Below are 26,781 nucleotides of genomic sequence, written 5' to 3'. Positions count from 1 at the left end.
TTAAAAAGTCTACAAATAACAAATGCTGGAGAGGGTGTGGAGAAAAGGGAACCCTCCTACACTGTTAATGGGAATGTAAGTTGATGCAGCCACTATAGAGAACAGGATGGAGGTTCCTTCAATAACTAAAAATAGAATTACCATATGATAGAGCAATCCCACTCCTGGGCATATATCTGAACAAAACTATAATTCAGAAAGATACATGAGGGGCTTCCCTGGTGGCGCAGTGGCTGGGAGTCCGCCTGCCGATGCAGGGGACACGGGTTCGTGCCCCGGTCCGGGAAGATCCCACGTGCCGCGGAGCAGCTGGGCCCGTGAGCCATGGCCACTGAGCCTGCGCGTCCGGAGCCTGTGCTCCGCAACAGGAGAGGCCACAGCACTGAGAGGCCCGCATAATGCAAAAAAAAAAAAAAAAAAGATACATGCATCCCTATATTCATAGCAGCACTATTCAAATAGCCAAGACATGGAAACAACCTAAATGTCCACTGACAGATGAATGGATAAAGAAGATGTGGTACATATATACAATGAGATATTACTCCAGTGGAATATAACCTATAATGGGGAAGCATCTGAAAAAGAATATAAATTAATATATATATATATATACACGAATCACTTTGCTGTACACCTGGAACTAACACAACATTGTAAATCAACTATACTTCAATAAAATAAATAAATAATACATTTCCAGCTACAGCCACTGAAAAGACTTAGAAGCAATGACAGACACCCCCGTAGCAATGAGCACACTTAGAATCCAAATCCTATTTTCTAAAAACATTCCTCACTACAAGAATCAGTTCCTTGGAGAAATGATTCTTGGTCTAGTGCAGGGAAAGAACAAGATGAATGGCGTGGAACACCTTGTGCCAGAAAGCAAATAAATGCCCCAAAGCTAAGGAAGTCATGTCAAATAATACAGGAGCCAACTTACCAAAGCCTCCCACTGGCCAAATTTTGGACAACTGATTGTTAAAAAAATAAAACTGATTATAATTAACTTTGACACTTTAAATAAATAAAATCCGTAAGTCTCACAAGAATGAGAAGACAAATCACAGACCAAGAGGAAACATTTGCAAAACACATATATGATAAAAGACCTGTTATCCTAAATATATATATAATGCTCTTAGAACTCAACAATAAGAATATGAACAGTCCAAGTAAAAAATGGGCAAAAGCCCTGAAAAAACACATCACCAAATAAGACACACAGATGTCAAATAAACCTATGAAAAGATGCTCCACAACATACGTCATCAGGGAAATGCAAATTAAAACACGGTACCGTTGCATACCTATTAGAGCTGTCAGCGTGCTGGCGAGGATGTGGAGCAACAGGAACTCTTGTTCATCGCTGGTGGGGATGCAAAACGGTGCAGCCACTTTGGAGCACCATTTCACAGTTTCTTACAAAACTACACATACTCTTACCATATGATCTAACAAACGCACTCATTGGTATTTACTCAAATGAAATGAAAACTTACATCCACACAAAAACCTGCACTTGGATGTTTATAGTGGATTTATTCACAATTGCCAAAACTTGAAACCAAGATGTCCTTCAGTAGGTGAACAGGTAAACAGACTGTGGTGCATCCAGATGATGAAATATGACTCAGCACTAAAAAGCCCTGAAAAGACATGGAGGAACTTTAACTGCTTATTTCTAAGTGAAAGAAGCCAATCTGAAAGCTGCAGTATGTACGATTCCAACTCTACGACATTCTGGAAAAGGCAAAACCGTGGAGACAGTAAAAGGTCAGTGATTGCCAGAGGTTATGGAGGACGAAGGGATGAACAGGTCAAGCACAGAGGATTTCTAGGAATCTTCAGGGTTAAGAGTGAACCCTGAACTATAGTCTCTGAGTGATAATGATGTGTCAATTGTAACCAATGTGCTACTCTGGCAGGAGACTTGATAGGCGGGGAGGCTGTGCATCTGCAGGAGAGGGGGTTTACAGGAACTATTTGTACTTTCTGCTCAGTTTTGCCTTGAACCTAAAACTGCTCTAAAAAATAAAATCTATTTAAAAGGGAAAAAAAATCCACGAGTCCACTGTGACATGAAGAGAGAGAGAGATAAGGAGAAAAGAGGCAGGGTAATAAAAGGAAAAGTCTTCTTTATAGAACAATCTCAGAGAATAATAAGGACAAGTGATAAAATCAGAACTTCACTAATGTACCAATGGCTCAGGCGAGAGCATCAGTGGATACTACTGGCTGAAAGGTTGCTGGGCAGCACCCAAGCCACCACCATTCAGACTCCCTGAGTCCACTGAGCCTCAAGCAAGATCAATGAAAAGACCGCCACACCTATTCACAGCAGTCAAACCACAGGACAAAGACAAGGAAGGAGGCTGAAAGCTAACCAGGCAAAGGCAGATTTACCTACAAGGAACAGCTGAACCAAAAGGTAACCTCTCACCATAATAAGAGAAGCCAGAATATTATGGGAAAATATCATAAAATATTGAAAGACAATTAAAAATGAGTGCATTTAATATAGGTAAATTATACCTCAATAAAGTTACTTAATTAGAAAAAGTAAAAAAAGGAAAGTCTAAAATGAAACAATGATGAATAAAATGATATATATCTGAGCAAAGCTAAACACACTGATCATATTAAAAAAAACAAAAAAACTGTGGGAGCTTGAAAACAGAGCTGCACGTAACTTGGATTTTCCAACTCACGTGTCAAGCACTACCCAAGCCCCCGACACGTGGAGGTCCTGGCACAGCCCAGACACCGGCACTGGAGAGACGGGGGAGGCAGAATCCGAACACACAGAAGTGAAATGTCTGGCAGGAAAACTATTCTGAAGGCACAGAATACAGCCACCTCACTGTAAGGTACTGTTCACCAGGAGTGTAAGACAATGAATACCTTGACACTTTCTGTATGTTTATGTTACACAACTAACAACTGAAAGAAGAGAAATACCATGTCTGTGTGTGTCTAGGGCCTATAAGAGAACAGCTTTCCCAGCAACCCAGTGCTGGTTACTATGAGGAGGTGGAATCTATATTCTGTTTGTTTTCCCAATATATAAATGGTATTTATGAGCTGTAGCAAAATGAGCACAGTAAAAAGTCTTAATATGGTATAATATTTAGAAAATTAAAGACTCTAACTACCACTTGTAACCTAAAATTGTCCTTAAGGGAAAATAAATATGTTCTAGGTTTCAAAGAGCCAGCTAAATGAAAAAACGTCTGGATTATAATGGGAGACTGCTTAGAATCGGGAATATATCTTTACAGTAAATGGAAACAAAGGCAAAGAAAGGCTTTCAACAGTTTCTCCTAATGTGGTCCTTTAAGTTTTACCTTATGACTGTGAGTGAGTTGACTGACATGACTTCCTTTTTTTTTTTTTTTAAAGATTTTTATTAGCTTTTGGTTTTATCTTTCTACTTTTTAATTTATTTATTTATTTATTTTTGCCTGTGTTGGGTCTTCGTTGCTGCGCGTGGGCTTTCTCTAGTTGCAGTGAGCAGGGGCTACTCTTCGTTGCGGTGCGCAGGCTTCTCATTGCGGTGGCTTCTCTTGCTGCGGAGCATGGGCTCTAGGCACCCGGACTTCAGTAGTTGTGGCACATGGGCTCAGTAGTTGTGGCTTGCAGGCTTTAGAGCACAGGCTCAGTAGTTGTGGCACACAGCCTTAGTTGCTCCACGCCATGTGAGATCTTCCTGGACCAGGGCTCGAACCCATGTCCCCTGCATTGGCAGGCAGATTCCCAACCACCACACCACCAGGGAAGCCCTGACATGACTTCTGCGAGTCTGGAAAAACTATTCTATCTTCAGGCTGCAGTTTCTAGCTTTAAACACAGTCAGTCCTATACTGTTCTTAGCATGATTTTAACTACTTTAAAATAGAAGTTTCCAGTAAAAAAATTTGCAAGATACTAACATTATTTTAAAATATATACAGTGACTACTGAAACAGTATCTACAGTTACTATTATAAAAACAGTAAAAAGCTTCAAAACGAATAAAGATTTCTTAATTCTCAGATACATTCAAGTACACTGCCAAGTGGAGCATCTCTTACCCACTCTCCTTCATGTCCAAGCCATCAAACATCTGAATGAGGGAGACAGCGACTTCATAGATGTCCTTGGTTATCACTGGCTCCTCCAAGAGGTGAGGAGAAAGCTAGAAAGAGGAAGAGGAGAAGCCAAAACAGGATCACCAAGGAAACTCTGGGGTCGGATGGGTGACCCGCGAGTTTACCACCATAACAAATACCCCGAATAAACATGGCATCGTTTGCAGCCAGTATCTGGTGCCTGCTAAGCACCAAGCCCTTCTCAAGGCCCCGACACCCACGGCACACATGTCGCGGGAGCAACGGAGGAGTCAGGGTCCACACGTACAGAAGTGAGACCTCTGGTGGGAAATCTATTCCGAGAACAAAGGAAAAGTTGCTCCCAATGCCGGTGGAGCCAGGAAGAGCTTCTGGTTAGAGCCAGAGCTCATGCCCTCGACCTCAGAGAGCCTGAGGACTGCAACAGCATCAGGTGGAAAGTAGCCCTAAAAATCACAAGTACCAGGAAAAGGCAACAGCCCATCTGTATCTGCCAATTTACAGTAATAATATAACCATGTCATATTACAGCTACCAAGCTTTTTGAGGGGGTTCCTAGACTACTTTTAATTGTGTATTCAAACAAAGCCACATGGAGCCCAGTTCCTTTAAACTTGCCCTTCAGGTGCTTCTCTGGAACACTGGGGTTCAGCCACATCCACAGACTCCCTGGTGAGGTCAGAATTACCAGTCTGATCTGCGAGTGTTCATAGGACCAAGGCCATCACTGCGTATCTCTCCAGAATATCCAGCATTAGGTTATGTCATTGTTGCCATAAAATCTACTTTATAGCCATACTGAGTTTTTTCACCAAGAATAAGACAGCTTTTTTGTTTATTTAATAATTTTACTTATCAAGTACTGTATGAAAAACACAACATTTGATTTTGTGAAGAACAGATTAGAAGACTTCAGGAGAAACTCCTTTTCCAATTTTTACTTAAATTAAGTCAGCTAGTATTCAAATAATCCATGTTTCATTAAAATTAAAATTCTACTAATATAAGTATGACAAATTGACTCTTATTTAATCAATAATTTTGAATAAGCATTCTTGACGTTCAACCTTTAAATAATTTTCTACTTTACCCAAACAATCACCAGTATTTACCATAACACAACCAGACAAAAAAGAAATAGAAGAAAAGGTATACTTTTCACAAACTCCAACAGTAGATCCAAACCCATCTAGAATTGTTTTCCTACAAACAATCTGTAGGAAAAGCATGACATCAGTTCACAAGTGATTTCACTGAGTTCTAGAATCCAAGCCTAGAGAATATTTTTTGAACTCCCTGCTAAGATACCAAACATAGCCCTGCTTTCTCCAAGCCAGCCTTGACACAGGTGACAAAGGACATACACTAGTCACAGCCCACCCATCCACTTGCTGAACCCATCCCCTTCTGTTTGCAGAGAGGAAACCAGGAGGAGGCACGACAGACAAGCCTCCACACTCCCGGAGAGCACGGCGTGGGCAGGCAGTGGAGTGAAGTGCACCGCAGAGGGCGTGCTCAGGCAGGAGCAGGACTGTGGAGGGAAGAGCTGCTATGCTGCTATTCACACAGGCGGGCCCGGGTGGCTCCAGTCAGCCCACCCACCGGAGCCCAGTGTTCAGCGACCATGACGTTTCTGTTCCAAGCTGAGGCCCTGGAGCCCTGCCTGTCTGCCTCCATCCCAGTCGGCCTCGCCCAGGCCAACCAGCCTGTCCGGGAAGCAACCCATCCCACAGCATCCTCCCAAATCCCCTTCAAATGGATTACAGCAAAACCAAGCAGAATTATAGAACAGTGATGCTCTAGGGTGGTGGAGCGTGCTCCAAAAAGAACCCACGAGGAGGCCTGGGGAGCGGGCCATGCTCTGCTGCTGGACCAGGCTGCAGATCACGGGTGGCCACAATTTATCCCAGTGCGCGATTACATTTTATGTCCTTTCCTATGGGCCGGTTTTGTGAGGGTTTTTTGGCAATTAAAAAAAATGTTGAAAATGAAGCATGAAAAGGGCTCTTCAAAGGACACTGAAAGTAACAGCCAGACTTGGTAACAGAAAGACCAGGAGGGCATCATGGGACCCAAGGGAAGGGTGAGTTTCAAGAAAATCAAAGTGGCCAACAGTGTCAAATATTAGAGACAGCTCAGGGGGTGTAGGGCCGACTGCTCTGGACTTCACGAGGCGGTTACTAGTGACACTGGGGGGTGCAGTCTTGGCTGAGAGGCGGCAGTGAGTCGGGGGAGGGTAGAGAAGTGGGCACTGGGAGTTCAAAGTCTAGCAAAAGCTATGAGAAACAGCGCACCTAACGTGGGTGTCTTTTAAGATGAAAGAGACTCAGTGCTGTTTAACTGTGGACAAGATGCTAGGAAAGACACGGAGAGGAGGGCAGTGAAACAGACGAGGTCTCTAAGAGGTGGGAAGGGATGAGAAAACCACAGGGTGGAGAGGCCGCTGCTCTGGAGGAGGAGGACCTTCTCCCTCGCAACACGAGACAGCGTGCTGAGTAACCACATGACGGCACGACTAATCACGGTAATAAAACTGTGATTTTAACAAAGGCCCTCTGACTCCAAAAATTATAATAGAATCTACATAAAGCACCTTTTCTATAAGGCTTAAAATTAATACAGAGTTAAATCTTGAGTATCGGTTCATTGAAACCCTAAGTGACACCGATCAGGACATACGGTAAACAGCGCTGGGGCCAGGTGTCCTCTAGCAGGTGAACACGATGCACCCATCTGCTGCCAGGGCCCACACGGGCTCAGGGCACGTGCCCAGGCCAGACCCCACTCCTCAGCACATCCACAAGGAATCAAACACAAAATACACATCAACAGAAGTCAATCAGACATTGGCCAGGTGAAAAGACTAGTAAAGCATTATTACTCTCATATTCCAAAATGGGTCAGACAAGGCACAATGGTTAAATGTTATAAATATGGGCCCTCTCCCGTGACAGACAATAAACAAACAAACTAACCTAATATATATATATACATATACATGGAAAAAGAAAAGGAGGGCAGAGTAGCATTACAAGGGAGAAGCCTGGTAAACACCACCGGGGCCAGGAGACCAAGGCCATGTCACCAGCGATGAGCCGTGCTGCTGGTCATGATGTGATGGAACAACACTTCACCCCGGTGGTCTTCCTCCTCCAAACTCATAGCCCCGGTCTAATCATGAGAAAAACACCAGAAAAATTCCAGTAGTGGGGCATCCTACAAAATACCTGGCCGGTTCTCCTAAAAATCGTCAAGGTCATCAAAAATAAGAGAAGTCTGAGAAACTGTCACAGCCCAGGGGAACCTAAGGAGACATGACAGCTAAACACAATGTGGGATCCTAGAGCAGAAAAAGAACATTAGGGAAAACCAGTGAAATCCAAACAAACTCAAGTTCAGCTAATAGTAATGTACCAGTGTTAGTTTCTTAGTTCTGACAGGTTTGGGTTTTTTTTGAAGTGCTACAAAGTAAATGTTAACTGTAGACTCTAGGTGATGGACACATGGGTGTTCACTACAAAATTTCTTTCAACTTTTCTGTTTTGAAATACTGTCATTTTAAAAGCTGGGAGAGGACCTCCCTGGTGGCACAGTGGTTAAGAATCCGCCTGCCAATGCAGGGGACACGGGTTTGAGCACTGGTCTGGGAAGATCCCACATGCCACGGGGCAACTAAGCCCGTGCACCACAACTACTGAACCTGCGCTCTAGAGCCCACGAGCCACAACTACTGAGCCTGTGTGCCACAACTACCGAAGCCCACGTGCCTAGAGCCCGTGCTCTGCAACAAGAGAAGCCCGCGCACCACAACGGAGAGTAGCCCCGCTCGCCGCAGCTAAAGCCCACGTGCAGCAACAAAGACCCAATGTAGCCAAAAATAAATAAACTAATTAATTTTTTTAAAAAAATTAAAAGCTGGGAGAAAAAAAAAGAAGTGCTACATTCTAATGGCCATCACTGGCCTCCCTCTGACATAATTAGATTTGACAAAATACATCTTCTAATGAGGTGAACCCTAGTCAGCCAACTCATTGTAGTAGAGACTGTTTACTTTAACGTTACAGATTTCTTTTTTTTTTTGGCCGAGCTGCGCGGCACGCGGGATCTTAGTTCCCCAACCAGGGATCAAACCCATGTCCCCTACATTGGGAGCCCAGAGTCTTAACCACTGGACCGCCAGGGAAGTCCCTACAGATGTTTTTAATAAAAGTCAAACTCTTATACAGAGCAATTCGGCAACGTCCATCAAAATTCCAAACGCACACATCCTCTGACCCACTTCCAGGAAGGCACAGCCTACACAGGGGTACTCCAAAGAGGTGTTTTACTCCCATCCCAGGGATGTCCAGAAACATTTTTGGTTGTCACAGGGGGGTGGGGATGGGAAGGAGCCCTACTTGCATCTGGTGGGTCAAGGCCAGCAGAGCTATTAAATATCAAGCATCCTACAATGCACAGGACAGCCCCCGCCATACAGAATTACCTGGCCCAAAATATCAACTGTGCTGAGGCTAAGAAACCCTGGCCTACGAGATATACCTTCACATGCACATAGCACTGTTTTTGTTTGTTTGTTTGTTTTTAAATTAATTTATTTATTTACTTATTTTTGGCTGTGTTGGGTCTTTGTTTCTGTGCAAGGGCTTTCTCTAGTTGTGGCAAGTGGGGGCCACTCTTCATCGCAATGCACGGGCCTCTCACTGTCGTGGCCTCTCTTGTGGCGGAGCACAGGCTCCAGACGCACAGGCTCAGTAGTTGTGGCTCACGGGCCCAGTCGCTCTGCGGCATGTGGGATCTTCCCAGACCAGGGCTCGAACCTGTGTCCCCTGCATTAGCAGGCAGACTCCCAACCACTGCGCCACCAGGGAAGCCCTAGCACTGTTTTTAATAAGAAAAGATAAGAAACACTGGAGATTAGTTAAATAAAGAATAATCTTTACTACATGCACCCCAACGTTCATAGCAGCACTATTCACAATAGCCAAAGCATAGAAGCAACCTAAATGTCCATCGACAGATGAATGGATAAAGATACGGTACATATATACAATGGAATAATACTCAGCCATAGAAAAGAATGAAATAATGCCATTTGCAGCAACATGGATGAACCTAGAGATTATCATACTAAGTGAAGTAAGTCAGACAGAGAAAGACAAGTATCATATTATGATATCACTTATATGTGGAATCTAAAAAATGATACAAATGAACTTATATACAAACCAGAAACAGACTCACAGACTTAGAAAACAAAGTTATGCTTACAGGGGGTGGGGGGTGGATAAATTAGGAGTATGGGATTAGCAGATACCAACGACTACATATAAAATACATAAACAGTTAAGGTCCTACTGTATAGCACAGGGAACTATATTCAATACCCTGTAATAAACCATAATGGAAAAGAATATGAAAAAGAATATATACACACACACAATATATATAACCAAATCACTTTGCTGTACACCAGAAACTAACACAACATTGTAAATCAACCATACTTCAATTTAAAAAAGAGAATAATCTTTATATTTATATTCACATAAAAGAATGTTATGTAGCTCTAAAAAGGGAATGAAGAAACTATATGACATGTAAAAAATGTGAAAAGGTAAGTGAAAAAAAAAACAAGATGCACATAGAATGCTATCACTCTGTAAAAAGGAGAAACAATACATCCATATTTGCTCGGAAATATGGAAAGATCCAGAGAAATTAATGACAATAATTTAGTGGGGGAACTGGGCAGACAAAGGACAGGAGCAGGAAGGAGATATTTTATACCTGCATACACTCTTGCATCTTCAAATCCTATAAATGTATTAGCCACGTGAAAACGACTGTAAATCAACTGCAACTTTTCATAAGAATATATTATCACACACTGTTCCCACAATGCAATCTTCCTTCAGTTTAGAGCAATACAACTTACATTAGAAAATTTAACAGAAATAAAATTACCTTCTACCCTCAGCTGAATCTACAATTCTGTAGCTGACCAAAAGCTGACATTTTATTCTTCAACATCAATAAAGTATAAAACCAGTTTGAATAATTTTCACCGGGATATACAATGTGAGTGCTCATGATGCTCACAGTTTATGACAACAAACCCCGGAGTTTCCTTCCTCTTATTCTTCTCCAGTCCCATCCCACACCATCTCTCTGCTCCAATTTTAAGCTCCAAAAGAGCCTTGCAATCGTAGCTAATAAATGCAGGTTTGATCAAATACAAAAGTACATTCACTGTAAAAGAAACAATGCATTCCAACATACACTGCTATGATGAATGTGCTCCAAATCATTAAGATAATACTCCTCAACTGCATAGGGCTTTCCTTCCACTTCAAAAATATAAGCAGGGTTCATCTTGTTCTGAACAGGAACAGCAAAGTAATCTGCAAACTCTTTACAGCTGATGGTGGCTGACATCAGAACTACCTACAGAGCAAGAGAAACCATTAAAACAGACAAAATGATGATGATGATAATAACTGAAATGAAATACTTTTACAATTCCAGGCTTGTCTTCTGTTTTAATAATTTTCAAAACTTTAACTGAATACTTCGATTTGATCTCCAGTGTAATTCAAATTATTACAGTTTAAAGAATGCTCAGAGATGCCAACTTTTAAATTTCTCTTCAATTGCTTTATCAAGTGAGAAACTACATTTCTCCAATAAAGCTAAATTACAACCATTAACCTAAAAGGACACTTTGCATCAGAAAGCTAACTTAAGGGCTTCCCTGGTGGTGCAGTGGTTAAGAATCTGCCTGCCAATGCAGGGGACACGGGTTCAAGCCCTGGTCCGGGAAGATCCCACATGTCGTGGAGCAACTAAGCCCATGTGCCACAACTACTGAGCCTGCACTCTAGAGCCCGCGAGCCACAGCTACTGAGGCCGCGTGCCACAACTCCTGAAGCCTGCACGCCTAGAGCCCATGCTCCACAGCAAGAGAAGCCACTGCAATGAGAAGCCCGCGCACCGCAATGAAGAGTAGCCCCCGTATGCTACAACTAGAAAAAGCCCACGCGCAGCAACAAAGACCCAACACAGACAAAAATAAATAAATAAAATAAATAAATTTTTTTTAAAAAGCTCTTTAAATAAAAAAGCACGAAAGAGGAAGAAGACAAGGGGCCCATAAAACCTTGACTCTAAGCCGAGAAACTGGAGAAGCCCCAGGACGGCCGCTGTGCAGCAGCCCAGGGGAACCAGTCCAGACCAAGTGGGACAGCCGGGGCTCAGGGACTCACTACAGGTTTCCGTTTTGCCAAAAAGCAAATATGGGAGGACATCCTTCAGACACTCAGCCGTGAATGCCAGAGGCAGCATCTACAGCCCGTCAGCTGTGCCCTGGAGACGGTGGCAGCACTGCAAAGGGTCTGAGCCCCCCACCCGTCTCCAAAACGCCAAGCAGGAGGTGAGCACAGCTATCTGCTGACCACTGACTACCTACGACACTTCTGAAGTGTAAACCTTAGCAGAAAAGTAAACACTTTACACAGGTGTTATTAATACACTTCCTGGGTAAACAGAATGTCTGTATTTTCCCAGCTTATGTTAGATACAAAAGGTCAAAGTCCTGCTGACCAGAACTCACTGAGACAAGATGCTTGTGGTTAGAAGGCAGGCTCTGAGAAACCACTTGGGGTGTAAGAGTGGCCCCCAAGGGGCACACCCATCACAGCAGATGCTCTCTACACCGCCTTCCAAGGCACAGTGAGGCCAGGGAACTGCAGGGCTTTTGTTCCCCTGCGGCAGCAGGCGACCAGAAGGTCCGACCTGGACTCTGCTCGAAGCCACAAGGTTCCGTGCGCCACCAACGTCCCTGTCGTGTGCCCTCCCCCAGGCAGCCCTCAGCCTCTCCTCCAGACAGACCATTCAACAGCCTGCCCAAGACACCTGCTTGTCCAGGGTGGCCAGGGCTGAGTCTGGTCAGCCAGCGGGGACAGCAGGGTAGCCAGGGACCTCTAACGGTTTGGGTAGGGAGCGGAAGGGGGGACTGGAAGGCCCATCTGCCCGTGCTCCTGCATCTAAGTCTCTGACAGCCACTCTCTGTCTAAAAAGTAATAAAAGAGGAATTTTGGGGCTTCCCTTGTGGCGCAGTGGTTAAGAATCCGCCTGCCAATGCAGGGGACACAGGCTCGAGCCCTGGTCCAGGAAGATCCCACATGCCATGAAACAATTAAACCCATGCGCCACAACTACTGAGCCTGCACTCTAGAGCCTGCAAGCCACAACTAGTGAGCCCGTGAGCCACAACTACTGAAGCCCATGCACCTAGAGCCCGTGTTCCACAACAAGAGAAGCCACAGCAACGAGAAGCCCGCGCACCACAACGAAGGACAGCCCCCGCTCACCACAACTAGAGAAAGCCCACGTGCAGCAACGAAGACCCAATGCAGCCAAAAATAAATAAATTTACTAAAAAAAAAAAAAAAGAAAGGTCCAGATTCTGGGGACTTCCTTGGCAGTCCAGTGGTTAAGACTCCACGCTTCCTATGCAGGGGGCATGCATTCAATCCCTAGTCAGGGAACTGAGATCCCACATGCCCCACAGCACAGCCAAAAAACAAAAAAAAGAAAAAGAAAGGTCTGGACTTGTTGAACAACCTTCAATGTCATCTTTAAGATTCAGAAAAAGGAATGAAATAGCCAAATTCTCTCCTTCCTTTTACAGTCATCTCAAGCAATAAGACAACTTATTGCAAATTCCGGGTTCCATTTAGTCAGCACCCCCCAGGTGAGGCTGTGAGCCTCCTAAGGTTGATGCCCCACCTTGGGGCAGGGTGGGAACGTCTCCCTGAACGGACAGAGGGATGAAACACTTGAAGACAAAATCTGTTGTGATTTAGAGGCATCTGCTTTCCAATAACAGCAAGTCCTTCCACAGTTCCTTCATATAATGAATGACATGCACCCAATCACTGCTGCTTCTGAAAGACTCCTACTTAGCATGGCTGTGTTGCCCTATGTCTAAACTGCATAATAATTATAAACCTTTTGCTATTTTGGCCTAGTTCACTGCTTTGTCTTTTTTGTTCCAATAGAATGTAAGCAATGTTTACCACTGCCACGGACTTTCAGTTAGCTCCTAACTCAAGGCTCCTATAATAACAGTGCATATAACTATTCTCAAACTTCAATGTGACTCAGTGCTACTTTTAAAAGATATAGTCATATACCTTCAGATTATGGTACCTATTCAACCAAAAGCAGTGCTCTAATACCCAGCATTTCATTAGAGTCAACTATTATCAGATCATTTTCTGCAGCCTGTAGAATATTCTACAATTTAAGTACTCCATGGTCTGATCATAGGAGAACGCCCTTTAGCCAGCTTCCTAGCAAGATCTGGAGGACTACACAAGACGATGAACAACTAGTTTCTACTAAAATAAAGAGAAACAAAACTAGATAATAAATCTTAACCCTAAATGTTTCAGTTACTCATGAAATGAACTTTACCTTCACAAAACGTGAATTTGTTCTTAGAAGTTTGCGGACGACCAACAACAGGAAATCCATTTCTTCAGTTCGCTCGTGTACCTGCAAAATAGAAAGGGGGCACCCCCAACGTGGGAAGGCACATGTCACCGCTGAGTGACCGGAGCGAAAGGGGTTCAACAGTGCGCCTAGGGGCCTGGGGACTAAGTCTCTGCGCTAAACGCTGCTCCTCAGGAGACTATCACTCCTGGTTAAGAGGAAGCAAAGAACGGCGGCCCACAAACCAGAGAGCACACGAGGGGCGTGTGTGTCACTGTCCCCCCAGCCCCCGTGCTTCTCTGCAGGGCCGCACAGGGATCTGGACAGAGGAATGTTTAGCGCTCTCGGCCCTGCCCACCGTGACAACACAAAGCATCCCACCACCGAGAAGCAGCAGACCAGCCTCCCTCTGCCGCTCCCGGCCCACAGCACCCCTCTGCATGGGCGTATTTAACTACTTCAGCAAGGGAGTGCAGGGCGGTGGCTATGCCTGCGCAGCAGTGCCCCCTGCCTGGCAGGCTGGAGCTCACAGGGTGGGCTCCGGAAGAGCCGGCTCAGTCAGGAACAGGTAGCGCAGGGCTGGGTGAGGAGCTGAGGGCAACAGGAAGCCCCGAAGTAGCACCCGGGGAAATGGGGCTGCGGGGTCCCCCGGGGGCCTGCTGCTCAGACAGCGCCCTCCAGGCCGAGTCCCCGAGGGCCTGCCCCAAACCAGCCAACACCCAGGGCTAAGTCACGTGTGGCCGTTTCTCTACACTTAGTCGGGCTCCCCAAGGCACAAGGGGACAGCAGATTCTACTCTGGGACATTCCTCTGCCCAAGTGGAGAGATTAGCTACTGAGTCTGAAAGAGGGCGCTCCCTTCTCCTCCAGGCAAAAGGCTCCATTGTTTATTCTCTAGCCGGCTCCTTCCCGGCCGCACTTCCCACTGAAGCAGGTATGGACAAAAGTAGTACAGAGAAAAGAAAAAAAAACACAGCAGCTGAAAAGCACTTAACATTCCTGCCTAACGGCTGGAAACCCTAACAGACACCTTATTAATCTAACTCTCATTTCGTTCTCTCACCAAACCCCAGAGCACTTCCTCAACACAAACATCCTGCCTCGCGTACTTAACAAAGAAAAATAAAGGCTGTGCTCAGGCAAGAGCCCCAAAGTGACTTCTCCTTAGTGCTGAGACGCCCCTGGCCTCCACACCACCACTACAGCCTCCAGAGCTCTGACTTCACACAAGCCGGCTTCTCCCAGTTGCTGGAGGCCGGGCGGCCTCCCCCTCCTGCCCTGAGGACCCCACTCACCCCTATATCCCAGGAGGCCCACAGTCCTCTCCCGGCCCCAGGCCCTTCTCCGTTGCCCATAATTACACATATCTCAGTAGATAAGTGTCTCCCCAGCAGAGTGGCTGAGAGCAGAAACTACAACTCCTGTATCTTTATAACCTCAGCACCTAATGAGGCAGGTACTCAAAAAATGTTTACTAAACAAATGATTCACCTGAAGCTAGTTTATTCTTTTTCAAGAGCTAAGAAGTTAAGGACATGATCATTCCATTTTCAACTGCCTGGCCACCTTCAACTTCTTAGATTTCTTTTGGAATTCAAATCATCCTGCACAATAGGAACAATATTCTTTGTAAAACTGAAACTTCAGGTCTATCCAACCCACTAATTCCTTAAGCAAATAGTTATTAGAACACCTACGAGGAGCTGGGGACACGGTGGTAGAGTAGGAAGCTGCTCGTGTAACCAAGTGACGAGACACTCCCCTGCAGGACAAGCTCGTGCACAGTGTAGCTGACTTGTGTTCAGCTACCATCACACAGCTTCAGGAAAGAATGCACCCAGTAACGCAGTGTGCATGGGCATGTCCACGTCACTCAGGCGTGTGTGTGCAAAGATACCTCCTAACACTGTCAGAAAGTTGCTGCATCTACAGAAATAAATGGAGGCATGAGAAGCAGAGCTCTGGAGTGAACTACCCCACAACACCACGCTATCTGGAGGCCTCAGTAAAACGCTCAACAACAAACAGTAACTACTGTGGACTGTATAATACCACCTTTGAGCATACTGCCTAAGTCTGAATTTCATCACTACCAAAAGACACTCAAAACTGCCAAAAGTCATAAAGAAAAATTATGAACCATACTGTACATCACACTGTATTGCAAAGAATAACAACGTATTTTCCACCTTTTACTCTCCCAAACAACCAACAGTAATTTAAAACCAAGTAAATGTACACAAGCTAGTAAATGCACCCACTCAGCTTTACCTGCAGTATCGATGGGAGAAATTTTCACATATTGAGGTATGGGGAAGTCATTCTGGCTTATACTTGACATGCTTGGACTTTATGCTAATTAGAACAGCCTTGTTTTGTGGCCTGTCACACAGGCATTGTGCATCTGCTTTAACCATTAAAGAAGAGAATGCACTTAAACATAAAAATGGAGTAACTATGGTTCAGGCAACCAAAATGGAGCCGGGTGGCCCTTGTGGATGTGGTTTCAGACACGTTCCTCCATCACTTGGAACCTGAATTTTCTGAACTGATACAGACTCAAGGACACCTCCAGACATTCTCAAAACAGTATCTGCAGGTTTCCCTGGTGGCACAGTGGTTGAGAATCTGCCTGCCAATGCAGGGGACACAGGTTCGAGCCCTGGTCTGGGAAGATCCCACATGCCACGGAGCAACTAGGCCCGTGAGCCACAACTACTGAGCCTGCGCGTCTGGAGCCTGTGCTCCACAACAAGAGAGACCGCAATAGTGAGAGGCCCGCGCACCGCGATGAAGAGTGGCCCCCACTTGCCACAACTGGAGAAAGCCCTCGCACAGAAATGAAGACCCAACACAGCCATAAATAAATAAATAAATAATTTCAAAAAAAAAAAAAACAGTATCTGCCAGCAGCTGCCAACTGCAACCTTATGGTCTCAAGGTCTCTGCTTATAACTATGCAACCATTCCAGACCCCGACCAATCCCTGCTTAACTAGCACCCTTACTTCTCTCCAGCTCCAGTCCTAATTCTCAGCAAACAACTTGTACTTTTCAGTTTTTGCCTTTATAAGCCCCCCATTTTGTAGTCCAGCAGAACACAATTCAAGTGCTTCTTTAATCAGTGTGTCCCAGGCTATAGTCCTCAGTTTGGCTCAAATAACACTCTTTTCTATTCCTATTATAGATTGTTTACTGATTATTTCCATCGACAGGATATTTCGGTATTATACTGATCACACAACATATCAAGAGAATGGAGAGACCTTTCCCTAAAGGGCTGCTCAGAGGCTTTCATTCCAGCCTCTATCAGGTACTCCAGCCCCACCTCACAGTCTCCCACAAATCCTATTGATTTGCTGATGTTTCTAACGCCACAAGAAATAAGTAAAGCTTCTCAAGGCATAATTACTGATGAGGTTTAAAACTCAAGAGTTTGGGGTAGAGGCATTTCCAAAGCTCCTGGGAAAACTGTTTGAACACAGCATCTCCCCACCTCAAAAGACTCTATAAACAAAATCGGGAATTCCCTGGCGGTCCAGTGGTTAGGACTCGGCGCTTTCACTGCAGAGGGTGCAGGTTCAGTCCCTGGTCAGGGAACTAAGATCCCACAAGCCGCGTGGCGCGGCCTAAACAGAACAGAATAGAATCAAATCAAAATCAATTAAATATTCCATCCTTACTGAAAAAAGTCGAGAAAGCTAAGACTGGCACAAAGACAGGGTTCACAATACTTTATTAGAGATTTTTTTAGAAAAGTGAATAGATCAATATCATCTATTTACTTTATTCATTTTCTTAAAAGATATTATTGTCATTGTTTTACTAGATGGAAAGTATCTGCAAGGCACTAAAAATACCTACAGACAATTAAAGTTCTTTTAATTGTCTGATGCGGCTAACACTCTAAACCAGGGTCAGCAGGCTTTCCCTGTAAAAGGCCAGAGGGCAAATACTTCCAGCTTCACGGAACATATGGTCTTGTCCCAACTATTCATCTCTTCTGTAGAACACCAGCAATCATAAACAAAGAGCAAAACTGTGTGCCAATAACACTTTACTTACAAAAACAGGGGACAATTTGGGCCTGAGGGCTGTAGTCTGCCAACCCCTGCTCTAAACAAGGATTCATAGTCCTCCACCTCCCCACCCACATTTTGGAAGTAAGAGCAAAGGATAAAAACAGAAAATCAACATTCTAAGTAGAATAAGCAGACATAGGCCCAAAGTACTGTTTGACACTTTACAGGTAACGTGCACTGTGTTCTCTTATCACATAGGCACATGAACGTAAGAGCAGAACACTGACCTCATCGATGAAGACATGCGTGAACTCCATCAGACTCTTGACACTAACTATTTTCTGAAGCAGCACGCCGGTCGTCATGTAAATTAACCTGGTGTCTTCTGTCGCTATTTTCTCCAACCCTACCTACAATTGGGGAAGGAAAAAAGAAAGGAGAAAATTTTCAGTTTAAATGGTTCACATTTAACTACCAAAAAATGCTATGTTCATTTCCTAATGAAGGTAAGAAAGGGAAAAAAAATTATTGTGTATCACAAAAAATATAGGGTCTAAATTAAAACTGAAATTCTCAAGTTGATTTTTCTTCTTCTTCTTCTTCTTTGGTGATGGGTGGAGAGATTGGCCTATCTAGTCGTACTTCCCATATCATTTTTATGTTAAAATGATTGTGTATGAAGACATCTTCAACATAAAGATATAATTAAAAGATAAAATTATATAAAAGCTGTTCTCAAGTCTGAGCATTCTCACTTCTTTTCTATTCAACTGAGAAAGAAACTAAAGTTATCAATATTTTCAAGAACTTCAGAGATTCACTGTTTTTTAAATTATGCCAGGGGCTCCCCTGGTGGCGCAGTGGTTGGGAGTCCACCTGCCGATGCAGGGGACGCGGGTTCGTGCCGCGGTCCAGGAAGATCCCACATGCCGCGGAGCGGCTGGGCCCGGGAGCCATGGCTGCTGAGCCTGCGCGTCCGGAGTCTGTGCTCCGCAACGGGAGAGGCCACAGCAGTGAGAGGCCCACGTACCACCAAAAAAAAAAAAAAAAATTATGCCATAATTCTGCTCTATAAGCAACTGATTTCATTTTCTTTTCCAGCAGAAAATAATCACACCTTATCATCAACTTATATAAAATAAAAAATTAACAAAGAGGACTTCCCTGGCAGTCTAGTGGTTAAGACTCTGTGCTTGCAACACAGGGGGCATGGGTTCAATCCCTGGTCAAGGAACTAAGATCCCACATGCCATGTGGCATGGCCAAAAAATAAATTAAAAAAGAAAAATTAACAGAAAGAGATGGCTCCCTCTCTCATCTCACCTGATAGCCCACCAAACCACCCAAAGTCCAGGCGCGCTCTTTACTGATCCACCTGGCGATGCTGCTGGCCCCGATCTTCCGTGGCTGGGTGACCACAATGTTGCAGTAGGTAGAGCGTTGGATGTAATGATCCAAGATATACTGCGGGAGCTGAGTACTTTTACCACAACCGGTGGCACCGTGTATAATTACCACAGAATTACTTTCTATCAAAGAAATGACCTAGAATTAAAAAAAAAAAAAAAACCTTCAAAATTGTCACAAATTTAACAATGATGTAACAAAGTATTACCGGGGGCTTCCCTGGTGGCGCAGTGGTTGAGAGTCCACCTGCTGATGCAGGGGACACGGGTTCGTGCCCCGGTCCGGGAGGATCCCACATGCCGCGGAGCGGCTGGGCCCGTGAGCCATGGCCGCTGGGCCTGCGCGTCCGGAGCCTGTGCTCTGCAACGGGAGAGGCCACAACAGTGAGAGGCCCGCGTACCGCAAAGAAAAAAAAATAAATAAAGTATTACCTATGAACCAAAAGCTTTATCTCAGGAAGACTTTCAGAATTTATATTCTTTTCATCCTTAAAAATTAAATTATTACCTAACCACCTAAACATCACAAATGAGAGAAAGAAGGTTACTAATGGTTGCTGAATTTGAAACCAATTTGAACACTGTGAACAATAACTAATTGCCACAGAAATTCAGGCCAAGTTCACTGATCTCTATGTCTCAATTTCTTCGTCTATAAATATGAAAACACCAAAATGAATTTCTATAGCTCTTGCTAAGTCTAAATTTCTATTATTTTAAAATTTTGTAATGAACCTCCATGTAATTCTACTGAGAAACATGAAAACACAGCTGTTATTACACTCAAGTGGCTTTAAATTCTCATTTGAAACTCTTCAGACACACTTTAAAACAATGAACTTCTCGTGCTCCACGTACAGACTGCATGGAGTGGCCCGAGAATGCCAGCCCAATCGCTCCCCACCGCTCCCCGCCTCCACCCTAGATATGTGTAAGCTCTTATCACTCTAGCAACTGCCCAGGTCAGGGAATACAAATTAATTTGAATACTGGCCTCTTAAAAATTAATAAAGTATATCTACTCTACAAAAGCTGCATGATTCGATCTAAAGCAAAATAAAAATTAAATTTAGAATATTTACAGTTTAGTCCTATCTATAACCACTTCTTCCACTAGTATAGTTAATTAAGGTTTCAATACGCTTACTTTTACCCATGTTTAATAACATGTAACTAATTAAAAGTGTAATCATCCGGCTGCTATACTGCCCAACATTGTTCTTAAAATTATGTATCAATGACTGCTCAATCACCAGGCAAACAAACCAGGCAGAGTGTAAAGAAAACCCAGTGGAATGCTAGAGAAGACTGTGGCTGAGGGTATTATTTGCTTTCTAAAAAGTCTGGGCAGCGGGTATTGCAAGCAGCAGCTCTCCTGGGGCCCAGCAGGTGTTTACTCACACTCATTTCAGAGCAGGGAAGACTAGGTGAATAATTATATATGAGGAGATGAGCTCAGGGGAAGGCTGAACAAATGAAGGAGAGTCAAAAGGAAGGCCATCAACACGCTTGTTACACAAAACCACCTCCCCAGGGTGCCTGCCCAGCACCCCATCCCTTTCAGACCAGAAACCAAGTGCTGGGTCGCCGGCATTTAGTCGAACAACAAAATTACATTATGACAAAAATAATTTTACCTCTTCCTTACATCGATTTATAGGCAAATCAGGATATTTGTAAGTTGTCTCTGGGATGCACATCACACTGCTTGATTTAGCTAAAGGTGGCCTTGGACCTGGATTCAGACAAAACAAATACAATGCTATTTCTTATATGAAAAAAGACAAGGTAAACCACCTACTGTTTGATCTATATATACAGCAAGCTGTATACACACACAAATACATATTCTACAGGCTAACACTGTGAGCAGGGTAATTAGAAAATGCCCTTAGCACCCACTGCGAATGACTTACACAAGATGAGCACCATCTTACCCTCCATCACAGCAATCACTGTTGTAGGCTCAGCACTACCTCCTAAGATAGAAGAGCTGCAGAGGACAGGACACATCACTCGAAAACGGCACAAAAATGATTCGCTTAAAGAACAAACTTTTATTGGAAATTTCACACCAATTTGTTAAGTGTTCATTCCTTGCTACTAAATCGGTAGTAGACAACCAAACACCATAAGGATACCTTAGGAACAAGCACCCTGGAAGGGACAACTTTACTCTGACAAAGACACACCCTGGGGGGCTTCCCTGGTGGTGCAGTGGTTGATAGTCCGCCCGCCAATGCAGGGGACGCGGGTTCGAGCCCTGGTCCGGGAAGATCCTACATGCCGTGGAGCAACTAAGCCCGTGCGCCACAACTACTGAGCCCACGCACCTACAGCCCGTGTTCCACAATGAGAAAAGCCACCACAATGAGAAGCCCGTGCACTGCAACGAAGAGTAGCCCCCGCTCGCTGCAACTAGAGAAGGCCCGTAAGCAGCAACGAAGACCCAACACAGCCAAAAATAAATAAATTAAATAAAATAAATATACTATTAAAAAAAAAAGAAAGACACACCCTGGGGAGCTCTGCCCAGCCCTGCTATTGAACGTCCTCCTGTAAATACACGCACTATACTCCGGGGATGCCACAAATTCTTGATAAATCATCAAAATTCAGAGGATACAGACTTCTATTGGGAAGTAAGTTTTACTTCCAAAGTAAATAAACTTTGAAAGCTTCCCTGTCTCCCCCAGACGCAGCACTGAGCTGGCTCCCTCCCCAGGTCTCCCCTCAATGCCCCCCTCCCTGTTCCTCCCAGCCCTTTGCTTCTCTGTCCCAGCCTCTCCCTCTGTTCTGCCATCACCCTTCCCACTTGACACACGTGTCCACGCTTTGCTTTTGCTCTCCTACATTTTCCCCTACACATACTCTCAGTTTCAAAATGGGTCTAACTATACAATTAAAATATGGGTATTTTCCTACAGTTGAATCAAGACGTGCAGTACTTGTTCTGAATTTCAAGAACAGAGGAGCCAGTTCCGTTCTCTCTCAAAGCGAAAACAGCTTCTTTGTGGAAACAGAGTTCCTTCTAGGGCATCGCGGCACTGACTTCGGGGGAAAGTTCTCTAAGTCCTGCCCTCAACAGCTTTCTAACCTTCTAGTCACCTCACTACTGACCGCCAAACTCCAAAGGGTGCATTTCTGTCCACTCTCACATCTCACTCTCCTTCCGTTGCTCGGCTTAGCTTTTAAGAAACACAATCACTGACGCTGTCCTGTGTTCCCACTGGTATACTTGCGCTCAATCTCACCCCTTCCAGAAGCACTCTCAGCTAAAAAGCGCTTTAATTTAACCACACTACCTTCAAAACATGTAGCAAAACTCAATGTGTGAACAGTTTCTAACTTACAAATGGTTCCAAGATTTTATTAAATTATGTAGAATTCTAAATGATGGCTGGGTACCCAGGCCAGTCTACAAATGCAAGAACTGAGATGATATATGCATAAATCGGGAAAAAATAGAGACCTTCCCATCCTTGGTGTTGGTAGGCTTATCAATCAATAATAGGCCTTTTTAACACAAAGGGAAGGGATGAGACTCCATGCGGCCCAACAAACGAGGAGAGACAGAGGGAGGAGCTCCTGAGCTGCGACACCGCTGGGAGCTGCAGTGACAGGGAGTGGGACACAGGGTGAGAGGGACGAGGCCTGCGTGGGGAAGAGAGGGAACACAGACTCTTTAGACAGACAGAAAGGTCACAGCTGTGTGTTTCGCTCAGAACCTGCAGCTGTGGCTCACGGTGCTGCTAAACGAGCCATCACTCTGGCAACACTGATGTGACTTCCATTCCTGGATTACATGCATTTTGAAGGTTGCTGCTTAAAGACAGAAATGCTACAAGAAAAAAATTGCAGAAGTCCTAACTGTATTGTCTAAACCACAGCCCTCTCTCTGTTTAACAGGAAACACAGGCTGACATTTTCAGGTCACTGGCTGCAGCCGACCGAGCGCAAATCAAGTGCAGCCTCCACATCCACCGCCAGAGGGAAGACCAGAAGCAAAAGACATGTTCATGGCTGTGCAGCTCTTTCACCTGTGCAGCAGCAACCAAATCAAAGGAGGGGGCCAGAAAAATATTACAGATAAGTTCTCAAAGAAAACGGGTAATTTAACGCAAATCAACAAACCACATACAGCAAAGTGTAATCCAAAAGTGATATGAGAAATACCTCAACCTTAAATTTTATTTTCCTGTAATCGCTTTATCCGACGTTATTAACATTAAAATATCTCACATGAACTGGAAAAAACTGGAAACCATGAAAATTGCTAGTTTCTTAAATATAAAATCTAACCAAAAAATTCAGCAGTCAGGGTTCCAAACAGTATATAATGGATTTTAACTGGAGAACATAATAACGTTTCTTATCATAAAATCTAGACACTGTACACTATAGAAAATAAGTTTAATTACTACATTGCTGATTTAAGCATACAATTAAATCTTCAAAATAATTACATATCACTTTCTCCAAGTATGGGTTGGTATTCCAAATACAAAATTAAACTTAATTTGAATATTTCCCTTTTCAGTTATTAGAAACTCCAGACAGGCCATTCTCTTAAATTCAAAAGAAAAGCTATCAAACGGATGGAAACAACCACCAAAAATATCACCAAATTAAAAGGGAGGTAGCACTGTGGCATTTAATCACAACTAAGGACACCATCCCAGGACAAATTCAAAACTGCTATATGAAAACAACAGAAACCCTGCAAGAGTCCACAGCCTGGAACCAAGGTCAAGCTGTCCAGAAATGCTATTAAATCTCAATTTTAAAAAAAAGATTTACTTTAAACTATATAAAATGATCCTAATGTAATTCACAGAAATTCACTGAATGTGTGTTCTTGGATTTCTACTTAGATAATAATTTTTTAAAACAGTTATATAGATGAAATAACACCTGTATCATGCCAAAAGCAAAGGTATTTTTTAATTATTTTTTTTTAATTTATTATTTTTATTTTTTTATTTTTTTATTTTCGCTGTGTTGGGTCTTTGTTGCAGTACATGGGCTTCTCACTGCGGTGGCTTCTCTTGTTGCAGAGCACGGGCTCTAGGTGCACGGGCTTCAGTAGTTGTGACATGCGGGCTCAGTAGTTGTGGCTTGTGGGCTCCAGAGCGCAGGCTCGGTAGTTGTGGCTCATGGGCTTAGTTGCTCCACGGCATGTGGGATCTTCCCAGACCAGGGCTCGAATCCATGTCCCCTGCTGGCAGGCGGATTCTTAACCACTGCGCCACCAGGGAAGTCCCAGCAAAGGTATTTTGAATCAAAGTATTTTAAACTGGATGTAACAAAATTTTCACGTTGAAACCTCGAGGCTGGACTGGAATTAGAGGTAGCAGTGCGATCTCACAGTTTTAATGTAAGTAGACAGAATAGGGATAGAAATAGCTGTGTACACACACACACACACACACACACACACGAAAACCTCATCTCTTCCCCACAGGCACCGCCGCACTTCAAAGTGTGGAGCAGCACCTCCTGCTTCCTGCGGCCCCTCTCCTCCCTCACATCCCCATCCATGCCTCACGTGGTCCTGTCCGGCCATCCCACGAACAGCTCCCCACTCCATGCCGTCACCCCAGTCGTCAGTCACCATCCAGTCTCACCTGGACTTCTCCTCGTGTCCATGCTGGTCCCCACCAGTCCAGTCTCTCCAATATGACCAGAGTGGTCTTCTCAAAACACTGATCTCATCCCTTGATGTTCCCCCACCCACACACACTCATGCCAAGGTAAACCTAGAACCTTCAACAGCTTCCCCTTGCTCTGAGTATTAAAACTAAAATTCTTGGGCCTCCCTGGTGGCGCAGTGGTTGAGAGTCCGCCTGCCGATGCAGGGGATACGGGTTCGTGCCCCGGTCTGGGAGGATCCCATATGCCGCGGAGCGGCTGGGCCCGTGAGCCATGGCCGCTGAGCCTGTGCGTCCGGAGCCTGTGCTCCGCAACGGGAGAGGCCACAACAGTGAGAGGCCCGCGTACAGCAAAAAAAAAAAAAAAAAAAAAAAAACTAAAATTCTTGAGCTTCCCTGGTGGCGCAGCGGTTGAGAGTCCGCCTGCTGATACAGGGGACATGGGTTCGTGCCCCGGTCCGGGAAGATCCCACGTGCTGCGGAGCGGCTGGGCCCGTGAGCCAGGGCCACTGAGCCTGCACGTCCGGAGCCTGTGCTCCGCAGCGGGAGAGGCCACAACAGTGAGAGGCCCGCGTACTGCAAAAAAAAAAAAAACCCTAAAATTCTTAGTCACGGCCCCAGGCCCTGTCCCCAGTTGTGCCTGTATCTCATCCAACACAACCGCACTCATCTTCTACTGCTCCTGTGACACATGATCCCAACCTCAGTACCTTGAAACAACACACATTTACAGCATTCTCTTACAGCTCTGAACGTCAGAGGTCCAAAAGCAGTCTGGGCTAAGATCCAGAGGTCTGCACAGCTGGTTCCTTCTGGAGATTCTGTGGGGAAGAACCCGTTCCCCACCTCTTCAGCTTCAAGAAGCCGCCTGCACTCCCTGGCTCACTGTCTCCTCCTTGTATCACTCCGGCTTCTGTCCTCACATCTATGACTGACTCTGCTAAGAGCCCTGCGATTACACCAGACCCACCCACAGTCCCTCCACCTCAAGCTCCTCAACTTAATCTGTAAAGTTCTTTTTACCACGTGACGTAGCACAGTCACCACATGTTCTGAAGAGGAGGGTGGGGCTCTCTGTGGAGGGCTATCATTCAGTCTCCAACTGACCCTGCCCACCCACACCCCAGGCCTTCTCCTATTACAGGCCCTCTGCACACATTTTCCCCTCCCCCTGACCCCCAAACTGTCTAGGTAACTTCTATAACTTCTATTCATCCTTCAGCTCCAAGCTCAGTTGTTACTTTCCTGATACCCCAGCTCAAGTCAGAAACCCTTGTCCTAAGTCCCCAGAGAGTTTATCTTTCAGAGCATTTACCTCCAAAAGCATGTATTTGTGTAACTGCATGATTAAATGATCATCTCTGTAAGAGGAGGGACCAGGTCTTTTTAACTTATATTCTCATTGCTTCACACCATCCCTGGCACACACCTTCATAAACACTGGTCGTTGAGTGAATCCTCAAGTGCAGTCAAAGCTATATGACTGCCTAGTGAAAAGCTCCAAATATATTAAGATGCCATGGACAGAGAAAGCAAATAGCAGTTTCAAATATGAATCCAAATCAAAAGTTACAAGAGCAGACACTTGCACTTGCAGGCACTCATTTGTCATCTAGCCACCTCCACACAGCGGCAATCCCTAGGGCACGCTCCAGGACCTGCAGGGGTGTGCTCGGGGTCTGTATATGTGAGTGCAACACGAAGGATCACATCATCAAGAGTCATCTGAAAACTAACACACTTCCCCAAAAGGAAATATTGAACGACAGATGTCTTTCCACAATAACACATAATAGCTATTTCAGGCTCCTATCAAAGTCCACACACTCCCCTACACAGATAAAAATCACCAGGCCTCTGTTCACTGACATTTAAGAGACTTCTAAGGCTTCCCATAAATAAGCAACGATGCAATAAATGTTCTTACACGTACTACGTTGTACTTTTCTTAGAATAAGTAAATATTGAATCAAAGGACACACTATCACTTTGAACTATCACTTTTGGTAATAATGTACTGGGTTGTTCACACAAATATTCCTCCTGAGGACAACTAAAGATGCTAGATGAAATATACAAACATCATCTTTAAAAAAC

At 44.5% G+C, this 26,781-nt stretch overlaps 1 protein-coding gene across 1 annotated transcript in view; it reads right to left on the bottom strand.

The window, feature by feature from the left end:
* Positions 1–26,781, bottom strand: part of TDRD9 (tudor domain containing 9) — a gene marked incomplete at its 5' end in the record, with an annotated part of 109,976 nt that overhangs the window by 60,808 nt on the left and 22,387 nt on the right. The window contains 6 exons of the mRNA XM_082619783.1: positions 4,077–4,180; positions 10,392–10,556; positions 13,590–13,670; positions 17,915–18,037; positions 18,951–19,172; positions 20,671–20,768. Of these exons, the coding sequence (XP_082475909.1) occupies positions 4,077–4,180; positions 10,392–10,556; positions 13,590–13,670; positions 17,915–18,037; positions 18,951–19,172; positions 20,671–20,768 (793 nt within the window). The remainder of the gene's footprint in view (positions 1–4,076; positions 4,181–10,391; positions 10,557–13,589; positions 13,671–17,914; positions 18,038–18,950; positions 19,173–20,670; positions 20,769–26,781) is intronic.

This window comes from Mesoplodon mirus (genome assembly GCF_964341445.2).
Source record: "Mesoplodon mirus genome assembly, chromosome: 4".
NCBI classification, from domain to species: Eukaryota; Metazoa; Chordata; class Mammalia; order Artiodactyla; family Ziphiidae; genus Mesoplodon; species Mesoplodon mirus.
Note: the sequence above shows the minus strand (reverse complement) of the source record. Positions and strands in the feature narration are given on the sequence as shown.